Here is a 19,158-nt window from a genome sequence, read left to right on the forward strand (position 1 = left end):
TCCTTTTTCCTCGGTAAAGACCCACACAAAACGATAGAAACTATTTTTACTTCTTTAGTTGGGTAGCCAGTATACTTCTGGAAGTATAATGTTATAAAAATATTATAAGTGCGTTGTAACGATATACATCATTCACTGCTTTTGTAGCTATTGTGACCTTATGGCTCTATATGCAATTGGTTGGAAATGTTTTTGCAGAGTTGCTGCTAATGTTATAGATTAAGTGCCGACATTTCGGTAAAAAAATTTGTGACAATTTAAGTGTAGTGTAAGTGCTTCTCAACTTAGTATTTTTAGACGAGAACAAGGGCAGTAGCACAATGAAAAAAGTGATAGAAGCATCAGTTGCAATAATGAGTAAATAGGGTCAGCAACAAGGGCAGTTTGGTCAAGGTCTCTTTAAACTTGACCTGACCTTGGACTCCTGTGGCGCTAGAAATCGACAATATTGCCCTTATTGGATAAATCATTAATATCTCTGGATTAAGAATTCGGCCAAATTTCCCAGAAACAGAAGTTCCCTAAATTGTTTTAATGGGAACGGGAATCGAAATGGTTAGAATGATTTATGAAAAGAATAAACTAAACTTTCCCTTTTAAGGTTTTATTAATGAAAAAAGAATGAATGAACAGAAAAGAATTAACGGTTTACTCCTACTTATACATAAAGAATTTGAAAGATAATCTAATATCAACAGAGATGAAAGAAAAAAGACTTGAACCAAAATAAAGAAAATTCCCAAATATGCCCGAATTCTGAATATCTCCAACAAAAATACATGTTGCAGCTTAGATAATTGCTTCTTCTCATTGGTGGCCTGAATGTTGTAGATGGATCATATCTAGAAATCAGTTGATGATATTATTGTTACAGGAAGGACTTTCTTGTTTCTACGCATAATGGAAATTTCTGATGTGATAATAGCCGCTATAATAACAGTCCCCATGAATATAAATAATCCAATAAAACTCTGAACATCAAGACTTTGTGGGGGGGTTTGATTAGATTGTGATGTATCATTTGAGAACCCAAGATATTTTGTCTTCGTTTCCATCATAATTTGACTTTCAGTGACCTTAATGACTGCCTTAGAAAATTCCCGTAATAAAAGAGATTCACGAGGAAATGCCTGAGATAGTAAACATATGCAATTAGGGAATTTATTATAATATGTTGTAATTCATGTGAAATATTCTTTTGTATATATCTTGGAGACCACTAATAGAATCACATGATTAGTAGATTATATATAAAAGACTAATAAAATCACATGATCAGTTGATTAAATATAGGAAGAGACTTACAAATGCAATTCCGGATTCCTGGTTTATTGGTCCATACTTCATGTAGCGAGAGCCATACTTAGCAAGAAAGAGTTCGATGTAGGGGAGCTCATCAACAATAACACTTACCTGGTTATTGGTCAAAGCGCTTTTATATTCTTCAATGCTTTTGAGAGGAAAAAGTTGCTTGTCAGAGCGATTGAATTTTTGGGCTATATGTTCTTTAAAAAAGGAACCAGTTTGGTATCCAATGTTTTCAAAAGTTGGAGGCAAGGGACGTAGTTGATCAAGTGTTAACCATGAGGACAAAGTAGCAGTGAAAATTTGAATAACTATGAAAATCATACTTAGCCAGATCACAAGCACAACTTTGGAGCACTTATTTTGTATCTTACCTACAAAAAGAAGATGCATAAATTATTTGCATAGAAATGTCTTCATTTCATTAATTTGTTTTCCGACCATTGATGTGATTTATTTTTAAGAAAAAATAACACACACTTGCTACTCTACTCCTAATTCTACATTTCCATAATAAACAAAACTTGAACCTTCAACCTTTGGTTTATGAACATCTTTCTGTCAACCCCTATACAACTTAGCCAAAGGCCCTTTGGCTCGTTGATGTCGTATTACTCCACCATTTTAAAGAAAACGGTTTGTTTAAAAACATTTGATTTTTTTTTAACGCACGGTGGATTTTATTGACCAAAGAAAGACGATTAATGAACCACGACACCCTATTCTATTGATTTCCCTTCGCAACCAAGAAAAAGCCAAACTTCTGTGCGCCAAAACTAACCGTTTATTTCCTATTATTTTAGTTTTTTTTTACAATCCATAACTATTTGACGCTGAAAACTAAAATTAAATTCAAAATGTAAGCTTCTTCTTAGACTTTAATTTTCAATATATCTCAAAATAAGTACCTTCATGGAAGAAGAATGCCGAAATGGGAAACCAGATGACCATTATGAGTTGGGTATAAATTGGGCCTGAAAAACTAAGATTTTTCTCCCGGTATTCTAAAATTGCAAGTGCAACCCCAGTGAGGAGACATACGGCAACTATTGTGATCCATAGTCTCCATGTAAAAGGTCTAAAGAAAGTCCACAAGGTTTGGTTCCATTGGTGGGCAGCATGTGCAAGCACATAAACTTCCGAATTCAGGTAGGGAGTTGTAAAGTCAACGTATTGAGCTCTGTTAACCCGAATTGTTATATCACCTGCGACAGCTTGACAAGTCTGCAAAATAGAAAGTAAGAACTATTTTAACTTTTAGGGCATCGAACACAATAATGTTTAATTCATTGTCATATTGTCGTTCTACTTGTGAAACGTATATACAACTCTACTATTTTTTCATTACAATGCGCATTGAACCATATAAAAGTTCAAATGGAATATATATATATATATATATATATATATATATATATATATATATATATATATATATAGATATATATATATATATATATCCTTTCTAATAAATAAAGATTTTTTTGCCACATGTCATATTTTTATTTATTTTGTCACAATTTTATGGTTATTTTAAATTAACTTTTATCCCCCATGTCATTTTATGGTTTTTTTAATTTTATTAAATTGTAAACAGTATATATATTTAATAATAAATGCATATCGATTTTATTAATGAACTTTCCTTCTAATTTTAAAATTATCAAATTAAAGATTCATTAATTTTCTTTATTTATTTATATAAATTATTTTTTTAAATTTAAAAGCGAAAAAATACTTTAATTTTTATAATTCAATATTTTTTTTTTATAAATTCATACTTTTCAAATGTTTATAAATTTGTATTTAGTTTTTTTAAATAAACTCATATAATATATGGGTCTCACACCTAATATATATATATATATATATATATATATATATATATATATATATATATATATATATATATATATATATATATATATATAGAGAGAGAGAGAGAGAGAGAAAAAAAAAAAAAAAAAAAGAGATATACGTTTATATGTAAATGTGAATGTTCCACTAATATGTAAATGTATAACTAGTTTATGGCCAATCATTCATTAAAGATTTTTATTTATTTTTAATTAATCTTTCGGTGTTAATTTACTCATTTTATTGATTATCAATTTTAATTATATAAATGCATGATTTATGGAAAGATATCCTCTCTCTTTATGCTCATCATCGCCGTCATTATGGGCGTGTTCGGCAAAATTAACTGTTAGCGAGAAGCTTGTAATGGGTAGCGGGTAGCTTTTAGCTTATAGCATTTTGTTAAACGTTACATGAAGTAACATTTGAATTTGCAGCGTTTTGTTTAAAGTAAACGCTACAAGCTTATAGTGCCAAACAAAGTTTTTTGTTCAAAACGGAATGTTTTGTCAAACGCTAGAAGCTAGAAGGTTTCAAACGCTCCATGCCGAACACGCCCTACACCTCTCAATACTATTTTCCCCCTCTCAAAACCCTAACCCTCATACTCTTCATGAGCACTGACACTTGCAAATTGAATCACAACTGTCGCCACATGCCATGACTTCCTACTCGATCATCATTCTTCCTTTTTTTGTTTCACCTTCTATGGTGAATGAACCAAAGAAATGATAAAATCATGCCCCTTCCATACGCCGACTCAAAGTGAAGAGACGAATCACTGTCACCACAGATAATTTTCTACAACTGCCTACCTTCGATTTTTCCTTCATGCATTTGTAATTTTTCATTACGTATCACCAAGTAACTCAAATTCTTTTTTTTTTTAAACCATTTTCTCTTTTCTGCATCTTACATTGGCTGCGTTTGCGACCCTTCACGGCCTCTGGTGCATATTCTCCAGCGACCATTTTTGGCCAGCATTCATAGACCTTATCCCACCATTCTTCCTTCTTGTTCATTCTCTAATTGTCAGTCCCTTTTCTACTTGTCGGCTGCTCCATAGAAGCTTCGCTCCCACAATATTGGCGCACCGCCGGACAACGACAATGGTGGTTAAGGGTTATCCAGTGTGGTTGGAAATCAAAATGTCAATTTACTATTGATTTAACGAATTAATAAGGTATTTCTAAGCCCAAAAGCTAATGTTATTCTTTAATACGAAATGTATGTTAGTCATTGGTTTTGTTAGATGATTCTCATACACTGTTAAGATAGAATAATAAAAGTTCTAAGATTGTGTGAATTTTAATATATATATATATATATATATATATATATATATATATATATATATATTTTGCATACTTGTGTTAATTCCTATATATATATATATATATATATATATATATATATATATATATATATATATATATATATATATATATATATATATATATATATATATATTTTGCATACTTGTGTTAATTCCTCATAGGTGGTTTACGAACTCTTATCTTTTAGGTGCTTCTTATGTTTAGAACTCCACTTTTCTATCATATATCTTGGTTCATTGTTTATCTAATAGAGTTAGAGGTTTATTTTGGTGGTCTTTTATGCTATATAGGCTATTAATAGTTAGATTTCTTTTTTGTATTTTATATTTCTTCTATACAACACTAGAAGTTCAGAAAAAAATTGATCAAATATTTTTTAAGCTCTTAAAAGAATTTGATAGATTTGTATGTTACCATCCGTTATGTTGTTTGGAATTTTGTCTTTTTCCTAATTCTTTTTGTTAATTTCATTTGTTTTTGTCTGCTTACAGTCTAATGAACATAATAGTTTTTGCTAGATGCATGTTTTAACAGGGTATTTAGGGTTATTAAAAATTTTCAGCTTTTCTGTTATTCTTTCAAAAATGATGTGTAATCTTTTTAAGAATAGTTAGATTTTAGTAAAGATTTCATTATTTTAGTGTTATTCTTTAAAAAACGATTAGTATATATTATATTTTTTTGTTAAAAGGAATGATGGGCTTCAGAGACTAAATGATGGGCTTTAGAGACTATACTTGTCATACAATAAGTAATTCGCATAAGAATGTATTCATTTTTCTGTTAGAATTCTATAATTGGCATGATTTATTTTTCATTCTTACCAGAATGATTCTTAAAAATTTGTAACAAAAATCATCATTTTAAAAATGTATTGTTTTAGAAAAAGTGCATTTTTCAAGAATAAAAATGTGTTCTTTTAAGAAAATAATTTTTTTATGTAAAAAATAATAATAAATTTGTTTCCTAAAAATCCGTAATTCTTTATTTTGTTTCTTTAAATAAAGATACACGGAATGTCTAAATTATCTTTAAAACATTTTGAAATTTGAATTCTTAAAAAAAATAATAACAAATATAATAATATTTTTTTAAATAATTCTAGTTTTCATTGATCCAATTGGTAAAATTTAGTTACATGCTACACAAATAGAAGGTAGTTACAAATGACCATATATATATATATATATATATATATATATATATATATATATATATATATATATATATATATATATATATATATATATATATATATATATATATATATAAAAGACTGTTATTGTGTGAAAAATTCAAAAAACATTTATTTTTGATATATAATATGTCACGTTCTTTTTTGGATATGTCCCAAAATTTAAAAATGTAGATTTTTATTGTTTTGATGACATATTTTAAATATATTCTTTCAGAATAGCTAACTCATTATTTTCATCTTATTTGAAGTAAAAGTACAATAAATTTTTTTAAGAATTACTCACTCTATGATAAATTCTTATTGTTTTTTGATGTATAATATGTCACATTATTTTAAGAAAAACATTATATTTGATTTTTTTTTAATTTAATGTTTGACTGATTTTCCTAAAATATAAGTACAATTTCCTTTCATCTTTCACTTCATAAATGTCATTTTTATCTTTTTAAATAGTTTTAGAGTAATTATATGTTAGTCCATTTTAATATCATATATCCATGATCATATCTATCTTTTCATTCTTTTCATCTAATACTCAAGATTTGGTTACACAATATTTATTAGAAATAATAGATCATAGCCATATATATATATATATATATATATATATATATATATATATATATATATATATATATATATATATATATATATATATATATATATATATGTGTGTGTGTGTTTGACATTGAACTCCATCTACATTGATTTTTTATTTTTATTGTTTCACATTGAAGAGTGTCGGTAGCCATTAAACTCCACATGAACACCAATTTGGTATTCCACTATTGTTGAATTTAATGCATTGAATATCAACTAAAAATCCTATGTTATTTTACTTTTTTCATTTAAGTAATTTAAGTATGCGTTGTGAATGATTGTTTTGTTTGTTTTTGGTTATGTTTGCTGTTTAAAAAAAATATGTATGAATTTTTAAAATGTGTGTGTTTGTTGCATGGATATAGATATGTTTCGAAAAATGTACCTTGTTTTCGATATGCTTTACTAGTTGATCATAGTCACCATTACTTTTCCCATGATCATCGACGAAAGGTATGAAAATGGGTTGAACACTATATGGTAATACATGTAATGCATGACAGAATATGGCTATGGAGAATCCACCTTCGAGTTTTGATTTCTCGTTCACTTTTACAAACTCAGTGAAGCCATCTTTCTTTGGCACCCATACAAATAATCTTGGGCATGGACTTTTCCTTTTCTTGGAGATGTTCCATTCTGGCCCTATAATGTCTTTTATGGCAATCAAATATCAAACCTTTCCGAATCAGTATGAATAAGAAAAAAATGTAACAGAATAAATAAGAATTATATACAGTTAATATTATGGTAACAATAACAGCATACAACATCAAATACCAAACCCTATTAAAATAAACCATGATTAACTTCTTTTGCTAATGCTTGGCAATTATATCAAATATAAAAGCTCATATGCCATAGGAGAGGTAACAATGAGTTAATTATTTTCTTAATGATAGACAACTCTGATGTTTATTTTTCTTTCTTGTTATGTGTGTATGCAAGCAAACAAAAACATATTAAATAAAATATTCCTTCTCAAGGTTTTGGTATTTGATTATTTAGCTGATCTTTATTTATTTATTAGTTAAAATAACAAGTATGTCTAGCATTGTGTGGCGTTAATACGTGGAACAGTATTTGATTGGATGTAGCCGTATGAGACTGAACCGAATAGGATTAAATTGATTGTTTATTAGGCGTTTGACAAGGATAGGACTTTATGATATGATACTTATACGTGAATGACATATGACGTTTGTCGTGGACTGAAGGATTCATGATACAATCAAATATTATACACTACCATACATAATTGTATTTTATTTTTGTACTTGTTAAACTTAATTTTAGCTTTTTTATATATTTTTTCGGAAATTTTGCTTTACTATTTTAATTATTTTTTATTAAACTCGATTTTTGGTTTTTTCTCGTTTCTGTTTAATTCTTTTAATGTTTTAGTACGTCTTTTAAGTTTCTAATTTTTTTTTTTTTGTTTTTTTTTTATTATTTTTTTTTTTAATACTTTTGGAACCATGAATATGTTTGAGTTTGGATGTCTAATATTTATAAAGTTTGGATACAAACAAACTAAGAATTATAATGTTTTTGGATCATGGGGTGAGCAAAAACCGCACCGCAACTAAAATTAATCGTAAAAACCGCAAAAACCGGAACTGACAAACCGCAATCGCAATAAAAACCGATGGTGAGTTTTTCTGTTTTTGAAAAACCGCAAATTTACGGTGCGATACAGTTATTAGTATTCAAAAACCGCAAAAAAACCGCATCACACCGCATATAATGTATACAACTTTTTTTTTATTAATTATTAATATATTAAATATTAAAAATAAGAGAAGTTTCTTGAATGAAATATTAATAAAATACTAGAAGACAAAAGTATGTTCTTTTGTAATGCTTAACTTTGAAAAATTATGAAATTAAATAAATTTAATAAATTTATTGTTTAATGACTATTAATTTGACGTTTTTAAGATATTAATTGTTTGTGATTTAAGATAACCGTTTTATACATTATGATTTTTTTTATTATTACAACTAATATGTTTGAACTCTTAAAACCGTTTGAGCTCTAAATAGTGGTTAAAAACCACACAAAATAACCGCACCAAATCCATGCAGTTAACAACCGCAACACAGAAAAAATAAAACTGTATCACAAAAATAACCGCCTAAATGCACTGCAAAAATAACAGCACCAAGCGGTTTTGAAAATTGATTAACCGCATTTGCGGTTGGTGGTGAGGTTTTGGCTAATGACTACACCGAAATGCACCGCGCTCACCCCTAGTTTGTACCGTATGATTTTTGCATAATTTGATTTCGAAACAAAATATTTTCACATAAATCAACTTTGTGTTCGTAACAAAAAAAAGTTATTATTATATTTTTTTGAATCATATAACTTTGAATTGTAAAATATACGATTAAAGATCATAATATTTTTTTGGATCATAATATTTATTATAGTAAACCTATTTAATCAGTCAAATTTTGGATCATAAGTAATTTAAATCATCTAATTTTGTATTATACGATATTTGATATTGATTTTAAAAAAAATTGCAATCTTGTACAATAAAGTGTGATATCAAAACCATCTTATTTTTAATTTTTTTCAAAGAGTTTATAATATATATATATATATATATATATATATATATATATATATATATATATATATATATATATTAGAATTAAACTATTAGTTATCATCGTACAAAAATGAGAAGGTAAACACGTAAAAAGTTGCGTAGCAACAAGTTGCCCCGTTAAGCTTTTTTGTATGATAAGCTAATTTTTTTGAAAACTATATTCATAGATGTAAGGAATATAATAGTTTTATTTTTATAAAAATTTGGATTCCTTTAAACAAAATGTAGCTATACTTAACAAACAATATTTATAATTTTTTTTACCAACTTGCTAAAATAATTACTTAATGAGCTTCTTCATTTTTTCTTTTATGAATTTGAAAAGAAAATTCTTTTATAAAAAACAATACTTCTTAAAATTATAAAATGTACGAAGACATCAAAAATTAGTTTTTATTATATCTTAATTTTTCATGATTTTTGTAGAATTCTTTAGAGTTTTATAAAAATAAAAATTTGAAAAAATATTTCAAAATTTTCAGAAACTGTATACTCATTTTGTAAAGAATTATTATAATTTTTTTTTTCATATTTCTTTTTCAAAATGAATAATTTATAGCCGAAAAACAAAGTAACTAAAAATAATATCTGGCTAATACTAGTAGGAGACTAGGAGAGGCATGTCGCTATAAGGGGGCATGTGTTAGCGTGTCTATGACCAAAAATGAAGGGTTTTTTGTTTTTTCTTTTACGTTTACCTGTCACTTTCACCCGAAATTAGTAAAATTTTACAAACAATTAATATAATTTCACACACACACACACATATATATATATATATATATATATATATATATATATATATATATATATATATATATATATATAATCTAGATGTAAATGTAGTTGATTCTGTGTGATTAATAAAAGTTTTTGATTCCTGCATGCGAAGGAATCAAGTTTTGTTTATCTTCGTGTCTCAATGTCTTATGTCTTTCCCCAACAGTTTCTACATCAGATAAAAATAACTTCAGAGAGTGGGGTATCATACTTGTATAGTTACCAAAGATTTCTGAAATGTGTTTTACTTCCCACTACAACAGATATATAGCGATTAATAAAAACTACAAAGGATATATGATATGTTTGCAGTTCATGCAACCAAGTATAAATAATATATTTCTTTCACACTTACAAGTGCATGCATAAACATACTTCAACATTTAACTTTATGCTAATATATATGAGAATAATTAAAACGTTTGCCTTTATATATAGGCATCCATGTTTTTTTTTCAAATACCCTTGCTCTAGCAACAAGTTGTTACTGCATATATTTTCATTAATTGCTGAAGGTTTATAATTCTATGTTTTTTGAAATGTGTGAATTCGCATAAAAGGTGCATAAAAGGTGTTAACAACATACCTGCACATACGTCTTCATGTCCACTATCACCTTGCTCCTGGATAGATCTTCTCCAGCGGCTAGATGTATCTTGGATGGCTCCACTCATCATGCCTTTTCTGAATCCATGTTTTGAATACGCTTCTTGAGTAAAACTTTTTTCTGTTGTTACTATAGACGCTTTCACAAGGTCAATCCTGCAAACACATAGCATGGCAACTAAGAACACCAAGGAAACACTGCACTTCTTGTGATCCATATTGTGCATGCACTTGTATGTGTCAGACTCGTATGTTATATTATATAGAGATTAACGATCAGCAGTTTGAAGTTTGTTGACCTGTTAGTTCTTAAGACCTTGAACAATAATGGGCTTTGAGAGAAAAGAATTAAAGACAATGATTTGTTGCAATATTTAAGGAACAACTCTTTCCGTGCAAATTGGAGAATCCTTCTCACCATTACCGAGTAATCTAATATATTTCTCTCCAAGCTTAAGAAAATATGGACCAGTTCAATTGAAATATTATTTAAAACGAAGACATTGATTATTGACTTTTTCAGAATAGAAACCAGTGGTGCATTGTTAATGTCTGGTTTACATACTTTTCTTGTTATATAAATCTAAAAACCAGTCGACCAGGCAAGTTCCATTTAGTCTACATATTGAAGTCTACAATAGTTATCAACTCGTTTTTGACTGATAACTCGATTTGTAATATACAGGAAACTATATATATATATATATATATATATATATATATATATATATATATATATATATATATATATATATATATATATATATATATATATATATATATAAACAAATTAAATTGACCTCTTTCTTTAAATTAAATTTATAATACAAATGCAAATATAATTACAAAGTAAATAAATGAATACTTACGGTTTGTATCATTTAAAATCTTCAAATATATATATGGGTGAGATCGGTTGAAAACTCATACTTTCTAAGAACCCGAAAACTAAAGGTAGAACGTTAGATAAAAATTAACTTATTAAAGACATGATTGTCATCTTACCTATCTCATTTAATGTTTAATTTATGTGTTATTAGAAATATTAATAAAATATCTAAAAATTAACATAATTAATATAATTTTCGGATTTTTAAATAAAAAAATAGTAATTTTCATTTTTCTTTTAAAATGCAGATTTTCTAAATTCTTTTAGAAAACATGAATACAAAAAAAAACTTGAAATTAAAAAAAATAAATAAAAAAAATAAAAAATACACTCGAATATTTATTTAAAAAAAAAACCTACAACTTTTTTAACAAAAAAAAATCAACATTTTAGGTGTATATATACATATCTTTTCAAGTGCATATATGCATATTTATTATACTATAATATTCATAACTTTTAGCCGTATAGGCTAAATTTTAGGTGTATATATACATATCTTTTCAAGGCGGACAAACATCGCATGGATGAGGAGTTTGTTGTTGGGGATCGAGTTTTTCTCAAGTTTTAGCCATATGGGCAACATTCGGTGGCGAAAAGGGTGAATGAAAAGTTATCTCCTTGTTACTTTGGTCCTTTTAAGGTGTTGGAAAGGGTGGGTCGTGTGACTTATCGTTTGTAGCTTCCTGATTTTTCAAAAATTCATGATGTTTTCCACATTTCTTAATTGAAGAAAGCTATGGGTAATCAGTTGGTTCTTCCTCAACTATCAACTACTTTGATGGCTAATATAGAAGTTTTGTTACAACAAGAACAGGTAGAGCGTCTTCGTGAAGGGGTTTTGGGTCGTGAGTTTTTAATCATGTGGAAGCATTTACCAACTTATGAGGCGACATGGGAGCTGTTTGATGATATGGTGAAGCAGTTTCTTGATTTTCACCTTGAGGACAAGGTGTCTTTTTGGGAGGGGAGTAATGATACGACCCGTTCAAGAAGATTTGGTCAGGTTTATCAAAGGCGTGGCAAGAATATGTTAGATTGTAGCACCTAGTTCTTGGTACGTATCCTCTTGTTGTATACCTTGCATTGTGGCCTTAGACTCGGCAAGTTGAAGGTCCAACTCGCCGAGTAGAAGCGAGAAGAGACATAGGATTTAAACGGTGAACTCGACGAGTCAGGTCCCGGACTCAGCGAGTAGACCCTGTTTGGGCAAAACCCTAATTCGAGGGTTTCCACCCTATTTAAACACTCTAACTCGGCCTCCCTTGTCCCTAACACTTCCAGAGAGCTGTAGAGCGAAACCCTATCCCCCATATTGTTCTTGTGAGTGATTTTTGGCTTTGTGAAGGAAGTTTGGAGCTTAGAAGAAGAAGGAGGAGGTTGAAGAGTGCAAGGAGGGGAAGTAGATCCGAAATCTACACTGTGAGAAGCTTTCATTCAGGTAGAAAAGTTCTTACCTTGATCACTAGTTCATTAGATCCCCTTTTTGTTCCTAATTGGTGGTTTTCAAGCCCTAAAACCTCAAACTCCTTATGTTTATGCTCTATGTTCTGAAAGGACTTCAGATCTGGACCTTATGGACATCCTAGAAGTGTAAAGTCTCTGTGGTTGAAGTGATTGAGGTCCCTATTGAGTGTATGACCTCATAAAGAGCTTGAAATTGCCTTTTGGAGCTCATAAGGCCATGCATGCACGTAAAGTTTGCAACTTTACGTGATATGCATGCCCTAGGAGCTTAGATCTATGGTTTGGAACCGTTGCATGTCTCAGATTTGGTCTGAATGGGAGGAGAGTTGAAGAGACTCGGCGAGTTCCAAAGTGGACTCGGCGAGTTCTATGAAGATGGTCTTAGACTCGACGAGTTGGATGAACGACTCGGCGAGTCCTATGAAGATTGCCTGGAACTCGACGAGTTGTTCTTCAAACTAGGTGAGTCATATGAACTGTTACTGAGTTAAGAGGGGTTTAAGTGTAGAAGGTCCAACCCTTTGTAGCTGCATGTGGAGTTAGCAATTTAACGTGTAGCAATAGTCCCAAAAACCCAAATCCTCAAGATGGATGCTCTGGTGAGGATTGGGAAGCGAGTAGGAGATCTGCTCGTGGGACTTGGCGAATTGTTCTCGGACTTGGCGAATTGTTCTCGGACTCGGCGAGTCGGATCGCGAGTTAGTCTAATTGTCCTAAGAAGTGAGTTAAGGGTGACTCAGCGAGTGGGAAGAGGGACTTTATGAGTTAGTATTGGGTTAGTAGGAGAGGGACTCGGCGAGTTTGTGCCATGACTCGGCGAGTCCCGTCAACTGGAAGTTGACTTTGACCAAGGAGTTGACCTTGGACCAGGGGTAGGTCAGTCATTTGACCTAAGGGTATTTATGAGTCACTAATCTATGTTTATGGATTTATAGCCAGAGGATTACCGGTGCAGCAGTCAGACGTCTAGCAAGCAGACTTTCAGCAACTAGTTTTCGAGGTGAGTTTCCTTCCAGTAGGAACGGGTCTAAGGCACCAAGGCCGGCCCGTATAGACGATATGTTAGTATCGGAGTGTGGGCAGACCCGTATCTCATAGTTGAGTTTGATCATGATATATGCTAGTATGATAGAATTGTTTATACTCGTTGTCTGTGTGGTACTTGTATGTTATGGTTTAGTAACTGAGTGTGGGTGAGGCCCGTATCTCTCAGATAGTGGAGTGCGGGCGAGGCCCGTACCTCTCAGATAGTGGAGTGGGGGCGAGGCCCATATCTCCCAGATAGCGGAGTGTGGGCGAGGCCCATATCTCCCAGCTAGCGGAGTGTGGGTGAGGGCCGTATCTCCTTGAATGTGGGCGAGGCCCGTATCTCCTAGTTGTTCGTTATATGAGTATATGGTATGTGGTATTATGAGGAAACTCACTAAGCTTCGTGCTTACAGTTTACAATTTCGGTTTCAGGTACCTCTTCTGCTAGGGGGAAGGAGCTGGCGCGGTAGTGGCATATCACACACAAACTCCTGTTTTCCGCATTATGGATTTTCTGGGATATACTCTGACATATTATTATGATGTGTGTAACACCCAAAGTTTTGAAGGCCAAGAAAAGAAAGAAAACCATAGTTTTTAGGGGCGACTCGGCGAGTCCGAGCGGGATCCAGGTCGAGGTGTAAGTGACCAACTCGGCGAGTCGGCCAAGTGGACTCGGCGAGTCTGGTCTGTGCGAGGAAAACCCTAAATCCGGGACTTTGGGCGCTATTTAAGCTCCTTATTCTCTCCATTAGGGTTCCTTAGAGCCTCCCTCATTCAGAAAGCGAACCCTAAGCCTCCATTGTTGTGCATTCAAGCTTCCAAGCCATTTTTGGGTGAATTGAAGGAAGAAGAAAGAGGGGAATCAGTGAAGCTTCAAGGATTGGCTTCAAATCTGGAGTTTGTGGAGCCTTTCTGAGATATTGAAGGTAATAAGTCGTTTCTCTCCTTTAGATCTTCCATGGTTGTGAGATTTGGGGCTTTTAAGCCATGGTTTGTCACCCATCTGAGTTAGAAGCCGGATCTGGAGTTGCTACTTCAGATCCAAGTGTGTTATGGACTAGAGAAGCATAAAGTATCATCCCTTGAGTCAATTTTGAAGCCCCTTGGCCTTAAACCCTAGTTTATGGTGTATTTTGCCTAGATCTCCATCTCTACACGTAAAGTTTGCAACTTTACGTGAGGAATAGGCATGGGAAGGGTGGATCTACAGTTTGGAGTCCATGCATTACTAAAAAGTCCTCTGCATGTTTGGAGATCTGAATGGACTCGGCGAGTCCTTTCAGTGGACTCGGCGAGTAGCATGAAGACGAGCAGGAACTCGACGAGTGGGATGAACAGCTCGTCGAGTCAGATGATGTTGGGCAGGAACTCGGCGAGTTGGATGAACAACTCGGCGAGTCTGTTAAAGGTTGTCCTGGACTCGGCGAGTCTGTTCTTGGACTCGGCGAGTCAGGTCGCGAAACCCCAAACCCTTTGAGTTGAGACTCGAAACAGTGAGTCGAATGGAGACTCAGTGAGTTGGACAGGTCAGGACTCGGTAATCGGTAGACTCGGCGAGTCGAGTCGCTAAGAGAAGGACTCTGAACATATGAACTCGGCGAGTCCATAGGGTGACTCGGCGAGTAGGGTTGACCTGGAAGGTTGACTTTGACCAGGACTTTGACCTTGACCAGAGTTGACTTAGTTGACTTTCGGGGGATAGTTAGACTAAGTGTTGCATTGATATTGGTAGCTCGGGGAGCTAGTGGAGCAGGAGTTTAGAGAGCTGTCGGTCAACAACCAGAGGATTATCAGAAGAGTTCAGCAGTGCGAGGTGAGTCTCCTCACTGTTTGTATGGGTCTAAGGCACCAATGCCGACCCATTTAGAATATGCATGAAAGACCAGGGGTGGCTCCTGGCACACAGTATGTTATTATGTATGGTAGGAAGACCCGGGGGTTAGCCCTAGGCAATATGCATGAAAGACCAGGGGGCGGCTCCTGGCACACAGTATGTTATTATGGATGATAGGAAGAACCGGGGGTTAGCCCTAGGCAATATGTATGAAAGACCAGGAGGTGGCTCCTGGCGCATTGTATGCTATTATATATGAAAGACCAGGAGGTGGCTTCTGGCACATTGTATGTTGTTTAGCTAAGTAGAGTAGTATGTACGGTTGTCTTTGTGATACTTGCATAAAAGACCAGGGGGTGGCCCTTGGCACATGTATGTAAGAACAGGGGGTGGCCCTTGGCACCTGTCTGTAAGACCTAGGGAGCGGCCCAGGCTTGACCAGGAAGACCACGCGCGGCCCGTGGCATAATGGCAAGACTATGTTTGGCACATAGCACCTTACTTGATTATGGATAAGTCGGTTATGTATGGTTCTTGGCTATGAATGGTTTGTATGGTATGTGGTATCTGGGGAACTCACTAAGCTTCGTGCTTACGGTTTTCAGTTTTGGTTTCAGGTACTTCTGATAGCGGAGGGGGGAGTTCGGGGTGATCGCATGGCACACACCATAGACTAGACAGCCTGGGAATGTTTTACTCTGATAATGAACATGTGTTTTGGGAATTAATACTCTGATTATGTTTTGGATTGACGTTTTTGCTCTAAGTAATGTTTTATTAAAAGAAATTTTTAGTCTTGAATTTTGGGTCGTTACAAGTTGGTATCAGAGCCTTGGTTTGAGGGATTCGGGCATACTCTCGGGTGTGCCTGAACTCAAACTAATGGGTCGGATAAAAAGTTTTCAAAAATGAAAAGACGGTTTGGTAAAAAGAATTTTGAGAACGAAAAACAGTTTTAGAAAAGCAAAAAGAATTCAAAAAGAAAAGAACTTTGAAAAGAGAAAAGGGGTGTGGTGCATGCAATCAACCGAGCCTAAGTAAGTACCCCAATATACCCATACAACTAATGGGTCGGATAAAAAGTTTTCAAAAATGAAAAGACGGTTTGGTAAAAAGAATTTTGAGAACGAAAAACAGTTTTAGAAAAGCAAAAAGAATTCAAAAAGAAAAGAACTTTGAAAAGAGAAAAGGGGTGTGGTGCATGCAATCAACCGAGCCTAAGTAAGTACCCTAATATACCCATACAAGTTTATGTTATGATTATCAGATAATAGAACAGCATGCTAGATTAGGACTAAGGGTCTAAGGAGGATGCCTTATGTGCCTATTATATGTGCTTTTGAGTTGCATGATAGTGGTGGCGAGACAGTAGTAGGATAGCCTGTTTAGGTTATGCCTGAGTTTATGAGCTTGTGTTGCATGCTAGTTCAGATTCTTGATATGATATTATGATTGCTTGAGTATGTTATCGTTAGATTTTCCCTTGTCTGAATGCTGCTTGCTTTGTGCTTTGTGGGATTCTAAGTGATGGGAGTTAGCCATTAGGTGAATACGTCATGTCACATGTGATCAGGGTTGAATAATCTCAGAGTGTTGGATTTGGCCCTATTGCGCAGCTCTCGTTTCAGTCTAACCGTGGTAGGGACGAGTCTTTTACTCGAAGGATTATCTGAGCCGCGTCACATGTGATGGTATCCAGGTAATGGCTAATTGGCATCACAAGGAAACCTTCAGCAACTGAGGACTGATTGAGTTGGATCAGAGGTTTCCCTAGGGCAAGCCTAGGATGAGGTAGTGATGGGAGCAGTAGTAGTACAAAAGGGACCTGGTGGAGTCGAAGCAGTTCCTGAGGAAAGTACAGATAGATGTGGAAGGTAATATGGGCCCGTACTACTGAAAGCAGAGGATCCGTACTCGATTCGGGAAGGGCCGAGACAAGACCGGGAACCTGGTAGTGCGTGTGTTTGATCTTGCAGCAGTGATCCGTATTTTGATAGTGGTTGCGTTATATTTTCAGCATGGTGACGTTGCGAGAGAGATCAGTGGACAGGTCAGGATCCGGTTCAGGATCAGGTTCGGGCGCGGGATCCAAACCAGTTGATGATGGGTTGCGCGAGTTCATCGCATCTGAGATTACGAGAGGCATCCTTGAGGCGACCCCGGTCATTGAGCTGATGGAGGATCGCCTCCGAGCTTTCAGGAGTGATTTGGCGTCTGGCCAGGCAAGTGCGCGCACGCTGTCCTTCAAGGACTTCAGAGGGTGTGGTGCGCCAGATTTTCACGGGGTAGAGAACCCCATTGCTGCCAGGAGATGGATCGCAGACATTGAGTTTGCACAGTTGACGAGCTTCTGCCCGGATGGGTCGAAGGTCCGCTTTGCGGCGGCATGTTTGAGAGACAGAGCTAGAGATTGGTGGGAGTCAGTTGGAGACTCATTGGGAGCCTCGGTCGTCGAGGCTATGACCTGGTCAGACTTCGTGACCAGGTTTAGGTCGGAGTTTGCGCCGGCAGTGGAGCTTCAGTAGCTGGCCAGAGAATTCCTAGACATGAGACAGACGACGGAGTCGGTGGCGGAGATTACCGCCAAGTTTTAGGAGAGGGCCCTATTAGTTCCTCAGTATGCAGGGGATGATGAGATGCAGAGGACCCGCTATCATGATATGTTGAGAGCGGAGATTCGGGAGCATGTCAGCTTCTCGGCATGCCCGACCCTGGAATCTATGATTGCCAGAGCTAGGGAGAGGGAGATCAATCTGGAGCACATTGCGAAGAGGAAGTCAGATCAGACATTCACTTTGGAGGGTCCCGGGAAGAGACCCAAGACTTCAGATCAGCGATTAGTGGGTCGGCAGGGCCGAAGTCAGTGCAGCACGTGCGGGAAACCGCACGAGGGAGTGTATCGTTCCAGGGGTTCCGGCTGCTACAAGTGTGACAGTGATGGTCAAGTCAGCAGGGACTGCCCATAGGGGCAAGCCCATTATGTTTTCACTGCAATCAGGTGGGCCACAAGAGGACCGACTGCCCGACGATGAAGGGAGGAGCAGGGAGTGCGCTTGCCCCAACGACTATGAGGTTTACGGATGGGCGAGAGGGTAGTGCCTTGCAGTGACAGATGCGGAAGATCTGGATTACAGCAAGGAATGTTGCAGGTACGTATCTATGGCTATTTTCATTCCTATGTGAATTAGGGAAGTTTTTACCCTGGACTCAGGCGATTTTATGTATGATTTGTATCTCTGCTTGTAGTTGGATTGTATTTTGGAATTGTCATATGCCAAATGCATACCCGGAGCTATTAGTAGCTAGTGTAGGTCATCTTTCACTTCGGGATTCGAAGTGTCCAGTATCATCTCGGTTACGGTTGAAAATGGTTCGGGAGTGGTCAGCCACCATCATCAGGGTTTGATGGTTCTAATCTGGGCATTCGGGATGGCTTTCGGAAGCATCAAGGAAAGCGGCTTATCACCAAGGAGTCTGTGCCCAGTTATTTGGACTATAAGGACAGTAGTCAGAGCTTAGGGGATTTTTTTAGCATCAGGGATGCGGGAGGTGTTCATCTAGTATTCGGTAATCATACGGTAGTTGGAGTGGGCTAGAGACGGATCGCTAGCAGGGGTAGGGCGATGGTGGTT

At 34.9% G+C, this 19,158-nt stretch overlaps 1 protein-coding gene across 1 annotated transcript; it reads right to left on the bottom strand.

The window, feature by feature from the left end:
- Positions 1-578: 578 nt before the first annotated feature.
- On the bottom strand, positions 579-2,559 carry LOC145064986 (glutamate receptor 3.1-like). Its single transcript, XM_079012335.1, has 3 exons — positions 2,214-2,559; positions 1,306-1,679; positions 579-1,130 (listed from the first exon to the last, which is right to left on the bottom strand). The coding sequence occupies exons 1-3, from the start codon at positions 2,254-2,256 to the stop codon at positions 843-845; spliced, it is 705 nt and encodes a 234-aa protein (XP_078868461.1). The 5' UTR covers positions 2,257-2,559; the 3' UTR covers positions 579-842.
- Positions 2,560-19,158: the final 16,599 nt, after the last annotated feature.

The sequence above is a fragment of the Lactuca serriola genome, chromosome 7 (genome assembly GCF_051521515.1).
Source record: "Lactuca serriola cultivar US96UC23 chromosome 7, Lser_US96UC23_V15, whole genome shotgun sequence".
Lineage (NCBI taxonomy): Eukaryota > Viridiplantae > Streptophyta > Magnoliopsida > Asterales > Asteraceae > Lactuca > Lactuca serriola.

Excerpts from the sequence above, each read along its gene's own strand:
- LOC145064986 (XM_079012335.1), bottom strand. The coding sequence starts at position 2,256 with ATGGTCATCTGGTTTCCCATTTCGGCATTCTTCTTCCATGAAG. Across the intron at positions 1,680-2,213 it reads GGCATTCTTCTTCCATGAAG|GTAAGATACAAAATAAGTGC; the intron begins GTACTTATTTTG and ends TTCTTTTTGTAG. Across the intron at positions 1,131-1,305 it reads AGGAATCCGGAATTGCATTT|GCATTTCCTCGTGAATCTCT; the intron begins GTAAGTCTCTTC and ends TTACTATCTCAG.